The sequence below is a fragment of the Scatophagus argus genome, chromosome 4 (genome assembly GCF_020382885.2).
Source record: "Scatophagus argus isolate fScaArg1 chromosome 4, fScaArg1.pri, whole genome shotgun sequence".
NCBI lineage: Eukaryota > Metazoa > Chordata > Actinopteri > Scatophagidae > Scatophagus > Scatophagus argus.
This window is the reverse complement of record NC_058496.1, coordinates 25,884,096-25,904,135: the sequence shown is the minus strand read 5'-3', so window position 1 is coordinate 25,904,135 and position 20,040 is coordinate 25,884,096. Positions and strand designations below refer to the sequence as shown.

Sequence of the window (20,040 nt, the reverse complement as noted above, 5' to 3'; positions counted from 1 at the left end):
GAGTGGAGCGACTGCATGAGCTACAAGCCTGCTTTTCAAATACTTTTAGTCATATTGGAGAAGAACAGCATATATCCATGCTGACATGCTGATGAGATGAGATCATTAACAGCTCAAGTCCCTGGTTGTCCTCAGCTGATTCCTGATTATAGACTCACCTATGAATACATGTAGATCTATTAGATCAGATGGCAATTAAAAACATGGCAGATAAATTGTTATCTAGTCATGTAGATAGTTTTGCTTTCATTTGTCACACGGAGGTGAATGGAATTCCATCTGTAGCGCCCATACGCATAAATTTAAAAACTACAACAAGAATGTGGCCAAATTGATGTTTCCAAATCCTACCACTAGTATTTTTCTTTAGTAAACTGGGTGATCTGGCCCTTTAAAAGTATTTGAGGTGTCAGTGTTGCATGTTGGCTTTCACTTAAATCCTACTTCATTGTATTTGATCATTTTTCCATGCTAGAAATGATACCAGGCTGCCACAGACTCAGGCTCACACGTGCTACACACACACACACACACACCCACACACACAACCTTTTACAAAGTGAAATAAATGTCATGAATATTTAACTGTCATCTATAGGCAGGAGGAGGAGGAGTCATAGGACGTGACAATCTTCAGATCAAGTGTGTGAAGGTGTGAATCAGCCTGTTTATATGGTGGCCATGCACTTGAAAGACAGGGTGATAGATTTGGCAAATAAGCCTGAGTGAAGACAACTAATAGCCATTGTGTTTTTACCTCGCTGAAGGAAGTCAGGCATTTCACATAGGGTGGCCAGTGAAATATATGGTTTTAATGTGTTCTCTGAATGAGCACATGGGCTGACAAATGGCTGGCTGAGGAGGTGGCTGTCATTTATTTGATCTTCCTCATGTTTTATGATGCCAGGGTCCATCACATAGCCACATGCTAAATTCTACTTGCAGTAACATCATGGCTTTGTAGACATAATCACTACACAGTAAAAGAATAACATTTAGCTGAAAGGATGTTTTTTGCTGTGTGAGAAGGAGGATGATGAGAGGTTTGTAGGCTCTTTCTTCCCAGGCTTCACAGCAGTGTCACTCTGCTTTATTCTGAGGCTTAGCAGCTGAGAGGCTCTTGATTGAGACTTAAACTGAATCCGTGCTGAACTGCCCCTCAGCTCACACTTGTGAATGTGTCCTCTCTGTTAGCCAGCCTCACCTTCATTCAGAGCTAGCACCTGAAAGACTTTGGAAAATATTACATTTAATACAGAGAACTCATCAACATTTATGGTAGTATATTTAGATTGTAGCTTATCTATGGATGACAGTATGCATTAAATTGACCTACCCACACTTCTGCCCAGGGGACACTTAAACTGTGTACAGCCTTCACAAATTATAAGTAACCTATGAAAAGTTATCTGAATATGTAACATAAACCCTGAATATAATTAATGTACTGTATCTTTTGATAGATCAGAGTCCCACCTTCCTGGTCATGTAATGGGGTAAAAATGCAGAATTTAAAATTTTTAAATCAACACATTTGGAGATAAAAGATATTTTGAGGGACATGTGTGAATCCTTAAAAGTAAATCCATACATTACTTGTGAGCTGGTGTCCCTTCATGAAGTGAATTCTTTAGCTTTGGTTAGCGCATTATTTATAGAGCACAAACAATTAGTTCATTTTTAAAGCAAAAGTGCCAGAGATTCTGAAATGTGAGGATGTCCTGCTTTTCTTTGTCTTATGTGATGGCAAAATATATACTAATATATATAATATGCTAATATATATATAATATATACTATAATAATATACTGTAATTAGTCTTTGGGCTGGACAAGCTGGACAAAATAAGCAATTTTATGATGGCTTTAGAAAATGGTGGTGGGCACTTTTCACCAAATAATTAATCAAGCACATAATCTGCAGATTAATCAATAAAGGAAGATATATATTGGTAAAGGGAGATATATTCTTACTTTTTTAATGATGGAAGAGTGTTAATAATCTCTGTAAGATGTTTCGCATTGTGTACTCTTGAAGAAAGAAATTTTAAATCAAGGGTCATTAGCAGCAAGAATATTTCTCTGACTGGTAGGACTTCCTCATCTTAACCTCTGTGCTGTATTGAGTTAATCACCAAAATAGCTAAATTCTAATCCCAGGATGGGCTCGCCATGTGATGCCCCATTGTCTCTGTACAGTATGGCTGCCCCTGCAGTCTTCTGCAGGCAGCAAATTTAAACCTCACACCATTTAAATGGTAATCTGCCTCTGGGCTTTAAGAAGTACTCTATTCACCATTCATTATCTGGAAGAGGCTTTATGCCATGTGCACCCCCACCTCCTTCTAATTACCTTTAGTATATGAACCCCACAGCCCACTATGAAAACCCCGTCTCTCTGGGAGGCTTAGCTCTCAGCACAGTCACATGCCTCTGATGAGCTGGCCCTTTAAAATCTATGCAGACAAAAAAAGCTTAATCCTGCTCGTTTCAGTATTATAGATGATTTATTATGGAAACATTATACCTTTTAATCAGTGATGGGTGAAAAGGTCAACCACTGACAACAATTGCAATATGATGCATTTTCCAGTCATGAACCACGTAAACAGCATCATCCATGGGTGTGTGTGTGTGTGTGTGTGTGTGTGTGTGTGTGTGTGTTTGTGCATGCTGCTTCGTATTTGTTGTGACATTGATAGTACAAAACATGCATCTAGCATTAGTGATAGGTTTCCCTCAGAGTGTTTTAACTGGATATGAGTGGACTACTTGCTGTCCTCAAAGTTACTCCAGCCAGAAGATTCAAATTAAACAGGATGCTTTGCTGACTGCAACTGCTCACAGCCATCTGCCAATCAAGCAGCTTATAGTGCTAGAAAGATTAAATTTACAACGAACTTTCAGGCTACAGATTTCAGCTTTTAAATATGACAGTTTACAAGCAATGTAAGGCTAGAAGTGGGACACTGGAAAAAACCATGATAGGCATTTTTTCAATGTTTTAGACACTGGTTAAATTATTGATGAATCCTGACGAAGGCAACTTGTCTAAATCAATCCACACAGTGCGGCAATGGGAGGACAGTGTTCAATTTAGACATTGTGAGGGTCTCATGTATAACCATACCAGTCCTATAGCATGACCAAGGCTTAAACTGAATCATTTGGTAGGGCATTTAAAATGAGTACGAGACGTGGTAAATCCTCCTTCAGTACATGAAGAGAACAAAGATGCAGCAGCAGGAACTGAGATCAATACGTACGATCATTGCCTTGCTCTACACATTGAACCATGCAGGAAGCCTGCTTATCTGTCTCCGTTATTGGCTTTTCCAACAGAATCCTACCGTAGGGTAAAAGTCTCACCTGTGTGTAATACACTTTGTCGCATTGCACAAGACTCCTATATTGCTCAGATGTCCAGGTTAATCTCCAGCAGAAGGCAACTCAGGTCAGCAGGCAGCATTAACCCACCGGGCAGCAAACTCAGACCTTTATGTCTACATTATTCTCCCGGTGGCTATGCTTAGGCTAGTGCTTTAAGAAAGCATACCTCCTGCTGTCCTCAGTCTTTCTTTAGTAGAATATCACAGTTCTGTGTGTGTGTTCTGCTTCCTCTTCAGCCTGTGACCAGATATGTGTAGAAGGTTTTTATCTCCTGCTCAGAAACAGAAAACCACAAAGCTGAGCTGTCACTGCACTCGTGAACAAAAGAATAAAGTCGCCCGCACTCTTTTTTTTCTTTTTGCTAGGTGACAAAAAGTTTCACAGTTTACAAGCTTTATAGTACAAGCCTGATTTCAAAAGAGGACACTGTTGTAACGAAGGAGGAAAAGTTGAAATTGAAAAGAGGGATGGAGAGCAGCCTTTCTTATACCGATACTGGACACCGTCCAAAACACCAGGTGATGCACATCTGATGCAGGAAAATCATCCATCCATCCATCCATTTTCTATACCGCTTATCCGTCAGGGTCGCGGGGGAGCTGGAGCCTATCCCAGCTGACTACGGGCGAGAGGCGGGGTTCACCCTGGACTGGTCGCCAGTCAATCACAGGGCCAACACACAAAGACAAACAACCACACACTCTCACACTCACACCTAGGGGCAATTTAGAGTAGCCAGTTAACCTAATGTGCATGTTTTTGGTATTGTTGGAGGAAGCCGGAGTACGTGGAGAAAACCCACGCAGGCACAGGGAGAACATGCAAACTCCACATAGAAGGGCCCAGACCGGGATTCCAACCTGGAACCCTCTTGCTATGAGGCGACAGTGCTAACCACTGCACCACCGTGCCGCCCCAAAACCACCGAAAATAAAAGAAAAAAAGGAAAAGCAGTTTCTAAAATGTTTTGGCTTTTTATCTCTTAGCCATGTATACTTGTCATTAGACATAGGTTTAGTCTTTTTTCCCATCAAGCTGAAGAGGAAAAATCGAGTAATTCAGAGGACAAATGAAAGATTTTCTGATCTCTGATCTGGTGACTTATCTCATGATCTTTCAGAATTATCTTGCAGTCTGCCATCCATTCACCCATATCGCCCATTCTTATTCTCTGTCGCACAAACTCCCCAAATTGTCCTTTTGCGCAGCACCACAAAATCCAGATCTGTTTCTTCATTGACCAACAGATATCATGAAAAGAAGAGCCCTAAGTGTGACTGGGATAGCTTTCTATCAAAATTCCTTTCCTATCAGGCATATAGACCACCACTGAACTCCCCATGAAACCACCACTAAGGGTGGGCCATTCATCATACTGAACACATCAAATATTGTATCAGTTGAATCAATCTAACCTCTTTCTGGTCCTGATATGTTTGAGCCTAGATACAGATCAGCAGCAGGCCGCATTCCTGCTGTAGCCAGGCTTCGCTATTCCCTGTAACCATGGAGTCCAACCCATCTGCTCTGTTCGGCTTGAAGCGGGGGTGGAACGGTGTGGACTCTTGGTGTGCGTGTGTGTGGTAATGTTTAATGCTGTGGACAGCAGAGAATGCGCTCCAACCTCAGTGAGTTTGATTATATGCATTATGTGGCTTGGAGGTAGACGGGGGTTTAAGAGATTTTCAACAGCTCTCTCAGATTGCTCTCTTTTACAGTTTGAGAGCACCTTCCTGATTGGTAAAGTGGCGTCACAATGATCCAGCCCTATTTGATCCTCTCCCCACTTGGTTGCATACATGTTCTCAGATACATCCAAAACCATTTCAAATTATTGTGTAAAACTTTGGCTCGCTTCTTTTCTTGCTGTCTTAACGTCTCAGTTTTTCATGGTCAGCAAGCTCTCAGACAGTCTTGTAAACCCTCATCACATCATGTATAATTTCTACTGCTATTTTTAATGTACTTAGTTCAGGACATCCTGTTCCACACAACTTCCTTGCTTTGAGCCACCACTTCCTCCTATCCTGAGCTCCTAAATTTACCCCCACATGTGTTCCGAATTACCGCCCTCACTTGGGCCTGTTCTGACCACTTTTCATAGTGTGGAGCAATCGGCAAAATGCGTGTGCTCTTTTAAGAGGAAAGGGTTAACGAGCCAAAGAGAGGCTGGTGTGAACAGGTTCTGGTGGATTCAAAAGCACCGGTTTGCCTTTCTTTGGAAAATTAGCCACCAATAAGAAGAACAAGTTGCAAGGTGACACTTTTTAAAGAATACTATAGGTGCTAGATTGATAGATTTATTGAAAGGAGCTATTTTTCACAAAGTACAGCATTTTAGACAGTGATAAGTCTCAGAGGCTGTCCTAGTAAGAGGCCTCATCAGGTGATACAGTACCTCTGTTTGTTAAGAGGACAGAAAGGAGATACTGTAAACAGTCAATCGTGTCATTTTAGCTTGCTGCCTCATCAGAGTTGCTAAATAAAACATAGACAAGACTTCTCATCTCCCTGTCCTGCCTCTTACACCTCCACTTTCACACAATGAGAGTTAGAGCTTAAGAATTCTTTGGATTAGCCCGGGCCTGGCTAGTGCTTAAGCACTGCCCCCATAATCTCAATTAAAAACATGTGCCTTCAGCAAGGTTTTTCCACCCACTATATCTTTTCGGTGCTGATGAATTAGTACGGCCGGAAATATTTCTAAATGCCTCCCTTTTCTTTATTTTTTTCTGTTCCTCTGTAGATGATCCAGCTGACCAGCGTACTTGCCTTATCTGTGGAGACCGTGCCACAGGCCTGCACTATGGCATCATCTCCTGTGAGGGCTGCAAGGGCTTCTTCAAACGCAGCATCTGCAACAAGCGCGTCTACCGCTGCAGCCGCGACAAGAACTGCGAGATGTCGCGCAAGCAGCGCAACCGCTGCCAGTACTGCCGCCTGCTCAAGTGTCTGCAAATGGGGATGAACCGTAAAGGTAAAGTGTAGACACGTCGCAGGGATGTTCACTCACTTTTTATTTCAACTCTTCTATGGTCCCAGCTATGAAAAAATGTGTTTTATTATTAGCTTCCACCAAAAAAGATGAAGTGTCCATCTGCAGTACACCTTCACAATCTGAGTTCTTCTCATTTAAAAGGAAATGCGGGTGAAACATGTTTTAGTCACACATGTCTGTTGTTGGATGAGAGCAACATGTAAAATGCAGAAAATAAAGCACTGATAAATATGAAACATTTTTTAAAGGTGAATCAATGACAGTCTTTATCTGTGCAGTGGGCCAACAGTGTTTTTGTTTTTTGAGGTTTGTTCAAAACAGTCATTGTGAATAAATCTGGCTTTGCTGAATCAGTATCACCCTCTGTTTATCTGATTAGTGACTTTTTTTTCTATCAAGAAGCAAATTAAAATGAATAAATAATAAAGACATATCTATCGAAATCTATCTATCAATACAGTTTATAACATCTAGTTTTGTAGTACCTTTTTTTTAGGGTAGGGGGGGTACAGGGGTTATTCATTTCAATCATTCTGTTCAGTAGGCTCTACTACAACTAAATCAAAATTATATATACATATAGTCTATAGTCTTTCCCCTGCTGCTCACTTCCTGGAAGGAAGCCATCTGAACCTGAACACTGAATTTCCTTTGGCTTAACATATTTCGGTGAGATGGCTAAGAATGGCTCAGTCAGATTGTGCTGTGTGCTCTAAAATGTGCTCTACCAAACATTTCATAACACCATCAAAAGAACTAGGATTAGCTGCCTCTTTCAGGTCCAGCCTGTTCTCAAAGTCCTGATGAATACACCAGTTTTTCCAACAAAGTGTACTTACAGTTTTTCTGTAATGCTTAGTTGTGCATGTATAAGACAGTCTGGTGTTCACAGCGCAGTCCAGAACGTATGTCCTCATGCAGGGTTTCTACTTCCATAAGAATGCAATGCCCCCTAGTGGATGAAAAATCATATTTGACCCTTCAGTGCTCTGCTTCATTTTATAGCATGTATTCTCCAAATACTTTGATTAAAGCATGTTTGTCTTGGCATATGAAATGGATTAGCTTAACTCCAAGTTTATAACAAGCCGCTCCCAGACAACGGAAAAGCCTGTGTCTTCAAACAAAAACAGAAAATGAGACCTTAGAATTTAAAAGAAAAATCACAGCATGGAAATAAATGATGTGACGCAAAGCAGTATGTGTTTTGTTTCAGCCACTAGGTAGAGCTATGATACTATGATCCTAATCATGCATCATGTTATGTTAATGGACCGCATATGGATTCAGATTTCTGTTCTTTCTTTTCGTCATGTAGCAATCAGGGAGGATGGCATGCCAGGGGGGCGGAACAAAAGCATCGGACCTGTTCAGGTAAATCACTCTCTTCATATTTTTTTTTGGTGACATTCACTGACACTCCCACGTTGACACACTCACTGTGTATCCGTTCAGAGCACAAACCAGTCACTGAGTTGTGTGGTGGTTGAGTGTGTAATGCTAATGATTTGGGTGTAGGAGCACTTGTGAATGTAATCATGTAATGAGAGTGAGCCCTGACCTTGTTGTATCATCAGTATAATCATGTAGCTGATGATTATTCCCTATTCAGCATTGGCTTCATTATTAACACTGGTGAGAGAACAAATGGTCAGGAAAATGTGTGACACAAGGCCACTAAGCTGCTATTCAGGAGAGGGATGTGGTCAATTCATTCCAGCTTAATTCAGCAAGTGGAAAAAAGCCACCCAGAAACGCTTGCTTCCATTAAAAGACGGCTTTATTTCTAAGCCCTGATGAAAGAAGGACCTCTCTGTCATTAATATGTAATGAATTGCTGTTTCACTGTATGTGCTGAATTGGTAGAAATGAAAGCGAATTGACCCCAGCCACAGATACAAGACACCATATTTTCTGGCATGCTAATGCCTTTCAAAAAGGCTTTTGTCTGTGTTTTCTCCCTGTGTAGAGCTGCAAGGATTCTGTTATTTTAGGTGTGTGTATATTAGCCAATCAAATACACGTACACACACATGCACACACAGGCACATGCCTGTTTGCCTCCTTTCTTTCATTCTTTTTCTAGCTTCTCGTTTCATTGTGTGATTGTGTCCTTGCTCCTCAACATTTTAGTGAAAAGCAGTGCAGCGCTAGTCAATCCTGATCAATTGAACTGAGACAGTGCTTTTAGTCACATGACGATGTGCTGTAAGCTCCAAAAGAAAAAAAAAACACCCACAGGCCCTCTTTGTGTGTGTTTTAGATCACAGAGGAGGAGATAGAGCGGATCATGTCAGGGCAGGAGTTCAAGGAGGATGCCCCAGAGCACACCTGGGGCAACAATGGCGACAGTGACCACAGCTCTCCCAGCAACGGAGCCTCAGAGGGCAACCAGCCGTCACCCGCTTCTACTCTGTCATCCAAGTGAGTTGTTCATCTCATCTACTCTGCTGCTCAGCGCCATGGTGGGGCGCATTATTGAGATAATGAGCTGGCCCTGACAGTCTAACACCTTGTTCCCATCTCACCCAGACTTTAGTTAAGGTATTCATCAGTCAAAGAATGCCTGAATATGCAGCTCCTTAGGCTTGGTGATGATAGCAAACATAAAGAACTCGCTGCACTATCTGCTGTTCTTGCTATGGAGACGAGCACATTGTCTGCCTACACTCATCAAGGACAAATATTGTCTAGGCACTCTCGTGATGGTATTTTAGTCACATTTTGTATAGACATTAGGTTTATCTCTGCAGCCACACAGCCTGATAGCTATTCAGAGAAATACTTGTTTTATCAAATAAAATTTGAGAAGAAATGAACATCAGTAACAGAATGCCTGTACAGCACAGGCTTCGGTATGAAGGTACAAAATCTACAAGTTCCTAAAAAATTACAAAAAATTGTAATGGAAAAGGGAATGACCCTCCACCACACCTGTATGTCCAGCACAGAAATAAAGTAGGTCTGGGACATGCTTGGCCTAGCTTAACACAAACACTGGGCACACGGATATTGAACAAATTATTCCAGTGGTGTCTCTGACACAGAAAGTCTGATCGGGCACAATAAACACTAAAATACAAAGTACTTGCTCAGTAAATCCAAATACACATGCACCTTATCAGTTAAATGATGAGCACGTAACATGAGGCGGGACAAAACGGAGGTGGAGACAGAGATATGAGTGGCATTTATCAATAACAACATTTGAGATCACAGAACTGTCATAAGATGTCCAAAGCAACATTTCAGAGCAGGGAAATCCATTGCTTAATGGCCCTTAACTTAAAGTCAAAACAAAGTTCTTTGCAGAGTTTAGTGAAGCTGACAATGTATCACGGCCCCGCATAGCACTTTCACATTTGCCCCAAAGGTTTAGGTTTCTTATAGGTTATAAGAAACCTAAAGAAGCCTAATCTAATAGCATTTTCTTGCATGCGAACTGCTGTTTTTGTGTTTGGCTAGTCACTCCTAAAGATGCATCAAATCTTTGAATCCTATAGTGGACGAAAGTGGTGTCCCTCTAAAGGGCAGGCAAGGAAAGCAGAAGAGTAACTTTTTTGCAACACGTGTAGTTAGCAATGTTTTTCTATTGAACCACTCTGGATTAAAAGATTGTTTTTTGTCTTTACCCAACTAAATGATAAAATCCCCTGCCTGGCGTGGTCTTAAACATTTAATTTCTAAATTTTGCTCTTCTCGCAAGGTTGCTGAAGCTAACTTTTAGTAAACTGTTCACGTGGTTCATTATGTTTCCCTGCTAGTGGTGGATAACATAACTGTTGGTTGGAAAGACCAGCGATAAAGTTTTAACATATTATTGGCTGCTATCAGCATGAGGCCATCCTGATTGTGCCCCATAGCTCATTGTTGCAAAGACACCAAGCATGAGCATACAGTTTTCAGCCGCCAACCTACTTATACAAACACGGACGGCCCCATGTGTACCAAAGGTTTGATTGTTAGGAGCCATCCTGACAACAGATATAGCAAAATATTTGGAATGTATTACAGTGCTACCATTGTAATATGTAATAAGCATGTATGTAACAATATGCACAACAATATTAGTTGGTTGTGAAGAAAAATATGTATTAGTAAATTAGACTAAATTACTGATCATGTCATGCAGCGCTCAACAGTAACATGTGATGGGGCCTGGTAAGGTGATAAGATGGTATACAGATGTATTGCCCAAGATGTCAGGCTGTTCCCTAAAAAAGAAAAAAAAGTACCATATACACCAATCAGCCACAACATTAAAACCAGTGACAGATGAAGGGAATAAAATTAATCATATCTTTACGGTGCAATGTTCCTTGGGTTCTGGCAATCATGTGGATGTTCTTTGACACACCCCTTCCACCTAAACATTGCAGACCAACCTGAAGGCCCGGCCTGACCCAACAGCCGGCATTGGAATGTTGGATCCTTTGGGTCCTGCGCATTGGGTGGATTTGGCTTATTTCGGCACAGATTCTCTCCAGGCTGTTGTTGTGGTCCTTGAGACATTCCTGAGCTGTTTTCGAAATGTATTGGGCTACATTGTTCAGCTGCTGAGACACTGCTGCTGACAGACAGAGCTGTTGCCGGGGGGGTTTGGTGTGTAACATTTAGATGGATGGTGTGTATCAAAGAACATCCACATGATTGCCAGAACCTAAGGTTTCCCCGCAGAACACTGCATTGTAAAGATGTGATTAATTTTATTCACTTCACCTGTGACTGGTTTTAACATTGTGGCTGGTGTCCTGTGGTAGAAGAAGTATTTAGATACTTCTGTTCATTTACTAATACTACACTGTGAAAAAGACTCCACTACAAGTAAAAATCCTGCATTACAAGCCTTACTTAAGGAAGAGTATTATCAGAAAAATGTTCTTAGTCCACCAGTGCCTCTAATTTTTAAGTGTGTCTAACCTTTGACTTTTTTGTGCTTCCAGTCGTTCTGTGGAAATAAACGGCTATACGGCGGCCCTCAGGGACCAGTACATCAACACCTCCATGTCCACACACTACCAGCTCCTACCTCACTTGTTCAGTTACGCGGCCCAGTCTGGTCTGCTGGCTCCTCAGCCCCGCAGCCTCTACCCACAGTCCCACCCACTGGTGCTGCAGCTGGTGGCTGCTGAAGACCTGGCCCCCCTGGCGACGCCTATGCTTATAGAAGATGGGTGAGTCAACACATCCCCCTTTGTGCAGATATAACATAGACCATGTAATTTGCAGTAATATGCTATGAAATTCCCACAGTATATGCTCATATATTAGGTTGTCTGTTGATCATGTGCTTATTGATCCATACCAATGGTCTTAGCATTCTGCACACATCATGTGGTTGTTTTGATTTAAGTAACTCTTATTGTGTGTTTCAGGTACAAAGTGACCCAGGTGGAGTTGTTTGCTCTACTGTGTCGCCTGGCAGACGAGCTTCTTTTTCGCCAGATCTCCTGGATCAAGAAGTTGCCGTTCTTCTGCGAACTCTCCATAGAGGACTACACCTGCCTCCTGAGCTCCACCTGGCAGGAGCTCATTCTGCTCTCCTGCCTCACCATCTACAGTGCTCAGATCTTTGGAGACTTGGCCAACGTCACAGCCAAGTACACACCGTCTGATGATGAGCTGCAGGGGTGAGTGGCAAGGATTTGCCCATGTTCATTGCAACTGGGATGGGAATTATCCATTAAACATGACATTACAGTTGGTCACACTAGCAAAACTAACCATCCTATCCCAAAGCCTAACCACACAACAGTTAGTTAGTAACCATCAAACAAAGAAAAGGTTACACTTTACCTGTGGTGAGTTGTAACCTTACTGGTAACACTTTCTATGAAGACCACATCTATTATGCCTTCAAAGCGTATCATTATGCATTCATAAGTCTTTATGATTGCATTCATAGACACATATAATGCTTTCTGATGCACTATATCAACAGTCATAAAAACATGACTTGACTGGATGTCTTGACTAGAAATAAACAGCACTATAGACGTGGTCTTCAAAGAAAGTACCTGTTTGATAGCCGACTAACAGACATTACCACAACTATAATCCACATAGTTACGTTTGACATCTCAATTTACATATCAGAAGAATAACACTCATATATGTTGGTTATATCTTACCTACAGTTAATCATACCACCTCCTACTTCTCTTTTATGGAGATTATCGCACCACCAACATGAAAAGGATACAGTATTTAATGTTCCATTTTGCCTCTGGGAGCCTTGCCAGTTCAGTATTTCACTAAGAACTAAGTGTATATCAGGAATTAAACGCAACAAGCCTTTACAAAGGTGAGACATTACACTGTCTGAGCTTAGGGTTTGATGTTTTTCCCTATGACAGCGGGGAACATATTGTTATTGGATGAGAACCAGTTAAGTGGTCCGTGAATGGGAGGACCCCTCAGGACAGAGCTGTGACTAGCACCGTCTGGCATGTGAAATACACGCATGTCCCTCGCTAGGTAGAAAAGGATGTGTGGGGGTTTGACTCCGAGTAAATCAGAGCAGAATTATCTGACCTCATGACACACATTCTCCTAATATATGGCACTGTTCTGTTGCTTCGGTCAATTTACCTGTACTTTAGGAGTGCACATCTGATTTATAGTGGCAGCACTTAAGTGTGTGAGAGAGATTGAGACTGTAAGAGCCAAAAAGACAGGGAATTCATTTTAGTCATGATGAGTGGAATTAAACTTTGTGAATCTTCCTTTTAATATGCTGTGGGATCAGCAAGACGTTTGTTAAGCACTTGCAGTAGATATGACGTATTCCCTCCCTAATTTTTGCCTTGTTCACTGAAGCATTGAAGCTTAAGATAATGGGGCTTGAGGGATTTTATAATTTTTGAAGTGCTTTTTTAATGTCATCACAGTTGATTTAATGAGAACATGTGGGCAGTAAGCCTACTAAAACTCAGTCTATCTTCTGCTTTGTTAATATAGCTTCAAATGCAAATACAAACACTAGAGATGTTGTTCATTATCCTATTATATGTTATTTACTACATCATTTTTCCAGTGTATGACGATTGCAATTGTATGTGTCTGATTCCTCAGTTTTAGTGAGGATGGCATGGAGGTGATGGAGAGGTTGATTTATCTGTTTCGCAAGTTTCACCAGTTGAAGATCAGTAATGAGGAGTATGCCTGTATGAAAGCCATCAACTTCCTCAACCAAGGTAAACAACAATGGCTCTGCTGTTACCTATCTGCTTTTCAACGAACCTTTCTCAGCCCTTACTGTTTTCCCAACATGTGCCTCTCCTTTCATTTGTCTCTGCAGATATCAGAGGACTGTCAAACATCTCCCAGCTTGAGCAGCTGAACAAGCGCTACTGGTATGTGTGTCAGGACTACACTGAATACAAGTACCCGCACCAGCCCAAACGCTTCCCTGAGATCATGATGTGTCTTCCAGAGATCCGCTGCATTGCTGGTAAGGTCTCTAAGTACAGTATATGACAATAATCATGTGGTGTTATGAATACTGCTGCCTTCAGATGCTGGTATCTTTCGAAATGTATACATGTTTTCAAATACTGATAAGTAACGCAGTCACAGTTTGGTTGTTGTTTGCTTTATCAAAGAGGGAAGTTTTTAGTCTACTCTTAAATATAGAGAGGGTGTCCGCCTCCCGGACCGAAACCGGAAGATGGTTCCATAGTAGAGGAGCTTGATAACTAAAGGCTCTGGTTCCCAATCTACTTTTGAGGACTCTAGGAACCACAAGTAGCCCTGCATTTTGGGAACACAAAGCTCTGGTGGGATAATAGGGTACCATTAACTCTTTAAGATAGGATGGTGCCTGACCGTTCAGGGCTTTATAAGCAAGGGGGAGAAGTTTAAACTCTATCCTGGATTTTACAGGTAGCCAATGCAGAGAAGCCAGAACAGGAGAAATATGATCTCTCATGCTGGTTCTTGTGAATAATTGTGCAAATCGTGCAAATTCCATTAGTACATCTTCAAAGTCATACTACCCTGATGCTCTAAGTTTACAACTTTAAAGGACACTGTTTTAACCTACTGTCTATGAAACTTGACACTTCCTTCTGTGGCTTTAGAAACCGAACTGCACAAACTGTTGAGTTTCACTGACAACATTTCATGTCAATAATGTTAAAAAGAGAATATGAGAGTTGTAGGAGTGGTAAGTACTCGCAGCAATACTTTATGTACATTAAAGAGAAGCTAAGCTAAGCTAATCCTGAACTAAAGTGCTGCGTGCTGTGGTGTTTTGCAGGGAAGCTGGTGAATGTCCCTCTGGAGCAGCTCCCCCTCTTGTTCAAAGCAGTCTTGCACTCCTGCAAATCCAGCCTGACCAGCTACAGGACGGGCACATCACCCTGTGTGACCACCTCCTCTGGGAACTAGACCCCCACCCCCTCCTGACCCCCCCAGAAATGAGGGACTGGTCTCCCCTCTTGTGAATGTGACAAACAGCTAGTTTGTTTTTGTAACTTTTTTCTTTATATATTTATTACACGACAGAGCTGAATGTATGCTGATTTACACTGTGCACATGCTTCTGTACGAAACAAATGCTCGTAGATGCATTGGTCTTTGGAGTTTACAAGTGTGTATCCAGTTTGCTCAATGTGTCAGTGTTGCTATTGTTAGAGCTAGACTTTAAAAGAGTTTATTTTATTCAGATGGGGGCGGATAGACACGTGACGAGTGTTTTGAGACTACCTCAGGAAGATGTTGTTGCTATTTTCAGGTACCTTTTCTTGCTGTTATATGAAGAGTTGCCCTGTCTAAAACCAAATCCCCGTGGATGCTTTGGCACCTCAATCAGAGACTGAATGTTCAAAGGAGCTGCATAAATCAAAGATTGAAAAACAGTGTTTTAATACACTGAAAATGCAAAATGAATTTGCAACACTGAGCTACTTTATCTGCATGGACTCTCAGACATCCTACTTATGGGAGGAGGTCTTGTCAATTTAACATTCCATGAGTTAAGGTGACAGTTGGTGGATCTGTGGGATATTCATTCAAAAGGAGCATACGGGTATTTTTTACAATCATAGACTGGGAATGTAGGGAATGTAGGGCTATATTGCAGGGGAAGGGGAGGATAGCTAGGTTTGCTGTTTTTAGTTTTCTTGTTTTTCTTTTTCGACCAAAGTGTGTTATGCAATGCTTTTTTTCAAAGGCCCATTGATGGGTAGGAAGCTGATAGCTCCACAAAAATAAATGATTTCTTATCAATGAAGGATGAGGATAAGAAATGAATCAATCTGTGTCAGAGGTGAGAACCCTCTGCTGGACAGACGAGTATGTTGCCGGATTTCATTCTAAATGCTGCTAAACATGCGCACAGTCTTGTGCACACATGTATGCACAGAGCAGATGTGATCCCTAGTCTTTGTTTTTCCCCCTGCTTCTACTCAGATAACTTGTTTATGGGCTGTGCTGCCTTCATTGCCAGAAGCTGGATGCATTGTAGTCCGTGCTCAACACACTGTCACCTAAATTGTCCATGGTGCTGGCTATGTTTGGTTAAAGGGGTAGTCTGTGAAATTAGATTTATGTTCCTGGCTCGTAAGTGATTAACTAGAACCAAAACCGAACCAATAGCAGCTAGAGTCTGAGCATGAGCTGAATGGAATGAGTTGATAAAAAGTGCTCAACACTCAGTGTTTGTGGTTACCTGGAAAGTCGTATGGGCCTGTTCATGCCAGTTTTAGAGGAACTTAAGGTCTTGTCAGGTCCAATCAAAATTTTGCACAGACCCAAGACCAGTAGCGGTTTAAGTTGGACCTAATCCAGATCCAAAGGGTACTAGAAAGTGTGGAACAGAGACTTGGTCCAGGTTGTGGTCCTCAGATTTTACTGTTAAATGTCTATGAGCTAACATGGTTTGCAGATTATCACTTTAAACTTGGCTAGCAGTGGATCCAGTGTGATTGATGTGGCCCATATCTCAGTGAATCCAGGCTTGGTTTAGAGAATTTAGGTTGCTTACTTCCGGCTTTGCATACCCTCTTTGACAGATATGCACATTGTTAAAAAATAAGCCATAGGAAATGGTCTTTATTTTCCGAGTATGAGATGATCATTTCAAACCACTTGAAGTGTCTTCTTGGATTTCTCAAGTTTTTAGCCGTTTCATAATGTACGAACAATTAGACAAAAATGCAGTCCTCGACTCTCTTTTTTTTGCACACAAGGGTGAGGTTTGGAGACTTTTACCTTGGCCATTGCCCACCCAGTGTGTTCCTCTCTCAGGTCCCCACCGACCTGGATCTAAACAGGGTAAAGTGAGTGTTATGTATTTCATTCAGGAGTTCCTCAGTGACCATGCTGATGTACTTGTAGTATTAGTAGACTTAGGTTCCAGGACATTGTAGGTCCTCTGTAGAACAGTGTTTTTCTTTCCTACTTTATTTCCCTCAAGGTCCCCACCCCCCTTCAGCCAGAGAAGGTGGATGTAGTTTGAAGGTGAGACATGCAGGGTGGATTTTTCTCTTGGCGTTGGTGATGGACAGAGCGAGAAGCGTCATCAGAATGTCATGGCTTCCCTCTCCATTCACTTCTCTGTGCAGCCTTAAATACACCGCCCACCCAATGCAGTGTTCCTCTTTCAAATGTTCCAGTTAGTCTCTCTCTTTTTTTTTTAATACATTTTCATGTACCTTTGTAGTTATTGTGAATGTTTTTGTTGTTTTTCACATATTCAGTGTATTTTTTTTCTTTTTTTGTTTTTTTGGAGTGAAGACAACCCCTATCATTTTATAAATTTTGAATGAACTCTTGACTTTTTTGGACATCATTTTTAATTACTCATTTCCTTGTCCAGAGTGGTTTATGAAAGTATAGTATTACTGGGGAGATGTCTGCCACGTTTTATATGGACAGTAAAGACATTTTGGAGCCTTTTACCTGTATTATTTGAATCATTTTCCAAATGTGCAAATGTGATGTTTTGGAGCCTTTTGTGGTTTCAGACTTGCTGTTTTCTGCCATCAGTATTCTCTCTGTGTGGAGAATATTGTCTCATTCCATTTTGTGAAAATGTGCATCAGTCATCACACAGGCTTATGAGCTTAAAGGGTAATTTCACCTAAATTAGAAAAGACATGCAATATTTTTTCACTTACTTTGACTGGTATCTAGCCATTCAGATAATTCAGTTTTATTTGTTTTAAGATATTTGTCTCTCACTGAAAAATGGGGTGAATGGAATTTGGAATCAGAATGTACTGTCTGCAGGGCGAGAGGTAAGTGGCAAATTTTGAGGGTTTTTTTTGTTGCAGTTTTGTTGCAGTTTTGGTGAACTGACCCTTTAATCCACATAATCTCAGGGATATGTAATTTTATGTCACAAAAGTCTGAGTGATGTGATGTATCTATGAATGAGAAATTCACCTAAAATCCTTTATCACTGCTGAGAAACAGCTACATTTGAGATTCATAGTAGATTTTTGCAGAAACTTGTCTCAGTTACTATATACCATTAAGTAATTAATGTCAGAGTGTAAAGAGAGCTGCTGTTCTGCACTGATATTTAACAATCGCATCTGTGTGGAAACAGTGTGGGAAATGTAGAATAGCAGTATTTCTGACTGTAGCAGAAACAGAAGAGAAAGGTTCAGGGTGGCCAACAACAAAGTTATTTCATCTCAAAGTAACTCCAGGAATGTACTGAACATCACAGATGGCTGAGATCTGACAGTGGAAGAGGATCTAAAGGGGGATTTTTCCTTTAGTGTACCAGAAAATGATTTTAATACCGACCTCTGCTCAACAGCATTAAGTAACAACTCGCCTCGATTACCTTCCAGCCACTGCTCTGACTTCCTAATTGTCACATTTTGATACACGTGCTGACAAAAGTGTTCTTTTTATTTTCTGTGTTTGTATTTGTATTTTATTTTAATTTTTTGCGGACAAGGGATATGTCATTTGCAATTTCTGTACTGAAACTACCTCTTTTTTTTGTCATCATGTTTCTTACTTTCAAATAGGTGAGTTTTGTCTTATTTATTGGTTTCATTGCACCAATGTTCTGTTATTTTGTGTCTCTTATCTCATTCAGTGACCTCTCAGATTTATAACAAGCGCTGATAGCTGTTTAATTTTCTGTTCTTTTTTTTTTTTTCTTTTAAATGTTTAAACCTGTTGCCTCATAATCCTCTCTACCTCAGACTCATCTGCCGTCAGCGACTTTTATTTTCTCTGACCTCCGGCTGTTAAGCACGTTACACAGCAAACACTCTTAATCTCTCACTTCAGGGATCCTCCTCCTCCTTTTTTTTTCTTTACTTTGTTTCATGTTAAAGTAGCGTCATCTTTCACTACACTCCTGCCTTGTTATCGTGAATCCAATACCAAAGATGAAAGAATGTCAGTGACAATGTCAGCATACTGATTAAGCATTCACGTGATGCATTCTTGCTGCAGTTAACCAGGGCTTTATTTTCCTGTCTTGACCTTTTCTGAACACGTCTTATTATCTTGTGAATGGCTGTTTACTGTGTACACTATACTCACCGTATCGTGATATGCTAGTGTCCTTATTTCCGTTGTGCTCCATGATTGTTGGTGAGATTGTTTAAGGCAACATGGAGCTTGTGATCAGTTGTCAGTCTGAGAATGTAATCGTGATCGTACTGACATCTTCTCATATTTGCGGTGCTTTCGCTCAGTCAGTCCAGCCACAGACGGAATACCGCAGTGTTATCACTGAGGTTGGACTTGTATGGCTGCTGAATAGAAGCTGCCAGGCGTACTGACAGGACACCTTACAGTGTAGAAAGTCATAGTTCTGTCTTTAAACTTAATGATGGATCTTATTTTCATTCTTTTCATTTTACTTGTGACACCTTTTAGGACTTAATTGTAGATATCTGGGGAGTCCACAGCTTAACTTGATTGGAAGTGAAAACCAGAACTAATATTACATATTACCCAAAATGTTGACTTAAAACCCCCATTAATAGTTTGTGAGTAAACTCTGACCTTACTACAAACACTGATGTAGCTTTACAAAGGAGAGGGTGCTTATAACGGACACCTCTGGTTCATTTATTTCAGCTGTGGTCAACCTCCTGCTCATGTTGTCTCAGACACCTGTTGTAATTGTCTGTAGGTGGCACCACATGCCCAGATCTCAGTAATGAAAATAATATATAGTAATAAAAAAATGCAAAATTTTCCACTCACTAATCCTGTGAAAGTTCAGTACAGGCAAACCAAGATGTGTGTCCCACCTTAGCACTGTAACACTATTGGAACCTGGAAGGATGAGATCTGGAGCCAAGGGAAGTAGTAAGAGAGCTTTTAATAAGTTGCAGCAACTAATATTTCAACTTTAAGCTTCAGTTATAACATTTCCAGATCTGCTGAGGCACAAGTTTGAGCTTAAAGTTTGCTGATGTGTGGAGACTCTCTCAACACTGTCAGAATCCTGTTGTACAGGAGCACAAAGATAAGAGTTTGGGGGAAGTAAAAGAGTAGAAAAATCTTGACATATCTCAGGGAAGAAATAGATTTACACACTGTCATCACCTATGAACAGACAATTGAAATGCCTTTATGTTTTTCTCTTCCAAAATCTCTTGTCTGCTCTTGTTACTTTAACTACCTGTGAAGAATGTGATCCATTACGTGTTAAAAGCATGTTTAGA

General features: G+C 40.9%; 1 protein-coding gene across 1 annotated transcript in view; it reads left to right on the top strand.

Moving 5' to 3' along the window:
* The window catches only part of LOC124057604 (nuclear receptor subfamily 6 group A member 1-A-like), an 80,815-nt gene extending 64,793 nt beyond the window's left edge, over positions 1–16,022 (top strand). The window contains exons 4-11 of the mRNA XM_046386015.1: positions 6,137–6,367; positions 7,707–7,762; positions 8,652–8,812; positions 11,332–11,562; positions 11,764–12,018; positions 13,463–13,584; positions 13,689–13,841; positions 14,649–16,022. Of these exons, the coding sequence (XP_046241971.1) occupies positions 6,137–6,367; positions 7,707–7,762; positions 8,652–8,812; positions 11,332–11,562; positions 11,764–12,018; positions 13,463–13,584; positions 13,689–13,841; positions 14,649–14,779 (1,340 nt within the window). The 3' untranslated portion in view covers positions 14,780–16,022. The remainder of the gene's footprint in view (positions 1–6,136; positions 6,368–7,706; positions 7,763–8,651; positions 8,813–11,331; positions 11,563–11,763; positions 12,019–13,462; positions 13,585–13,688; positions 13,842–14,648) is intronic.
* Positions 16,023–20,040: the final 4,018 nt, after the last annotated feature.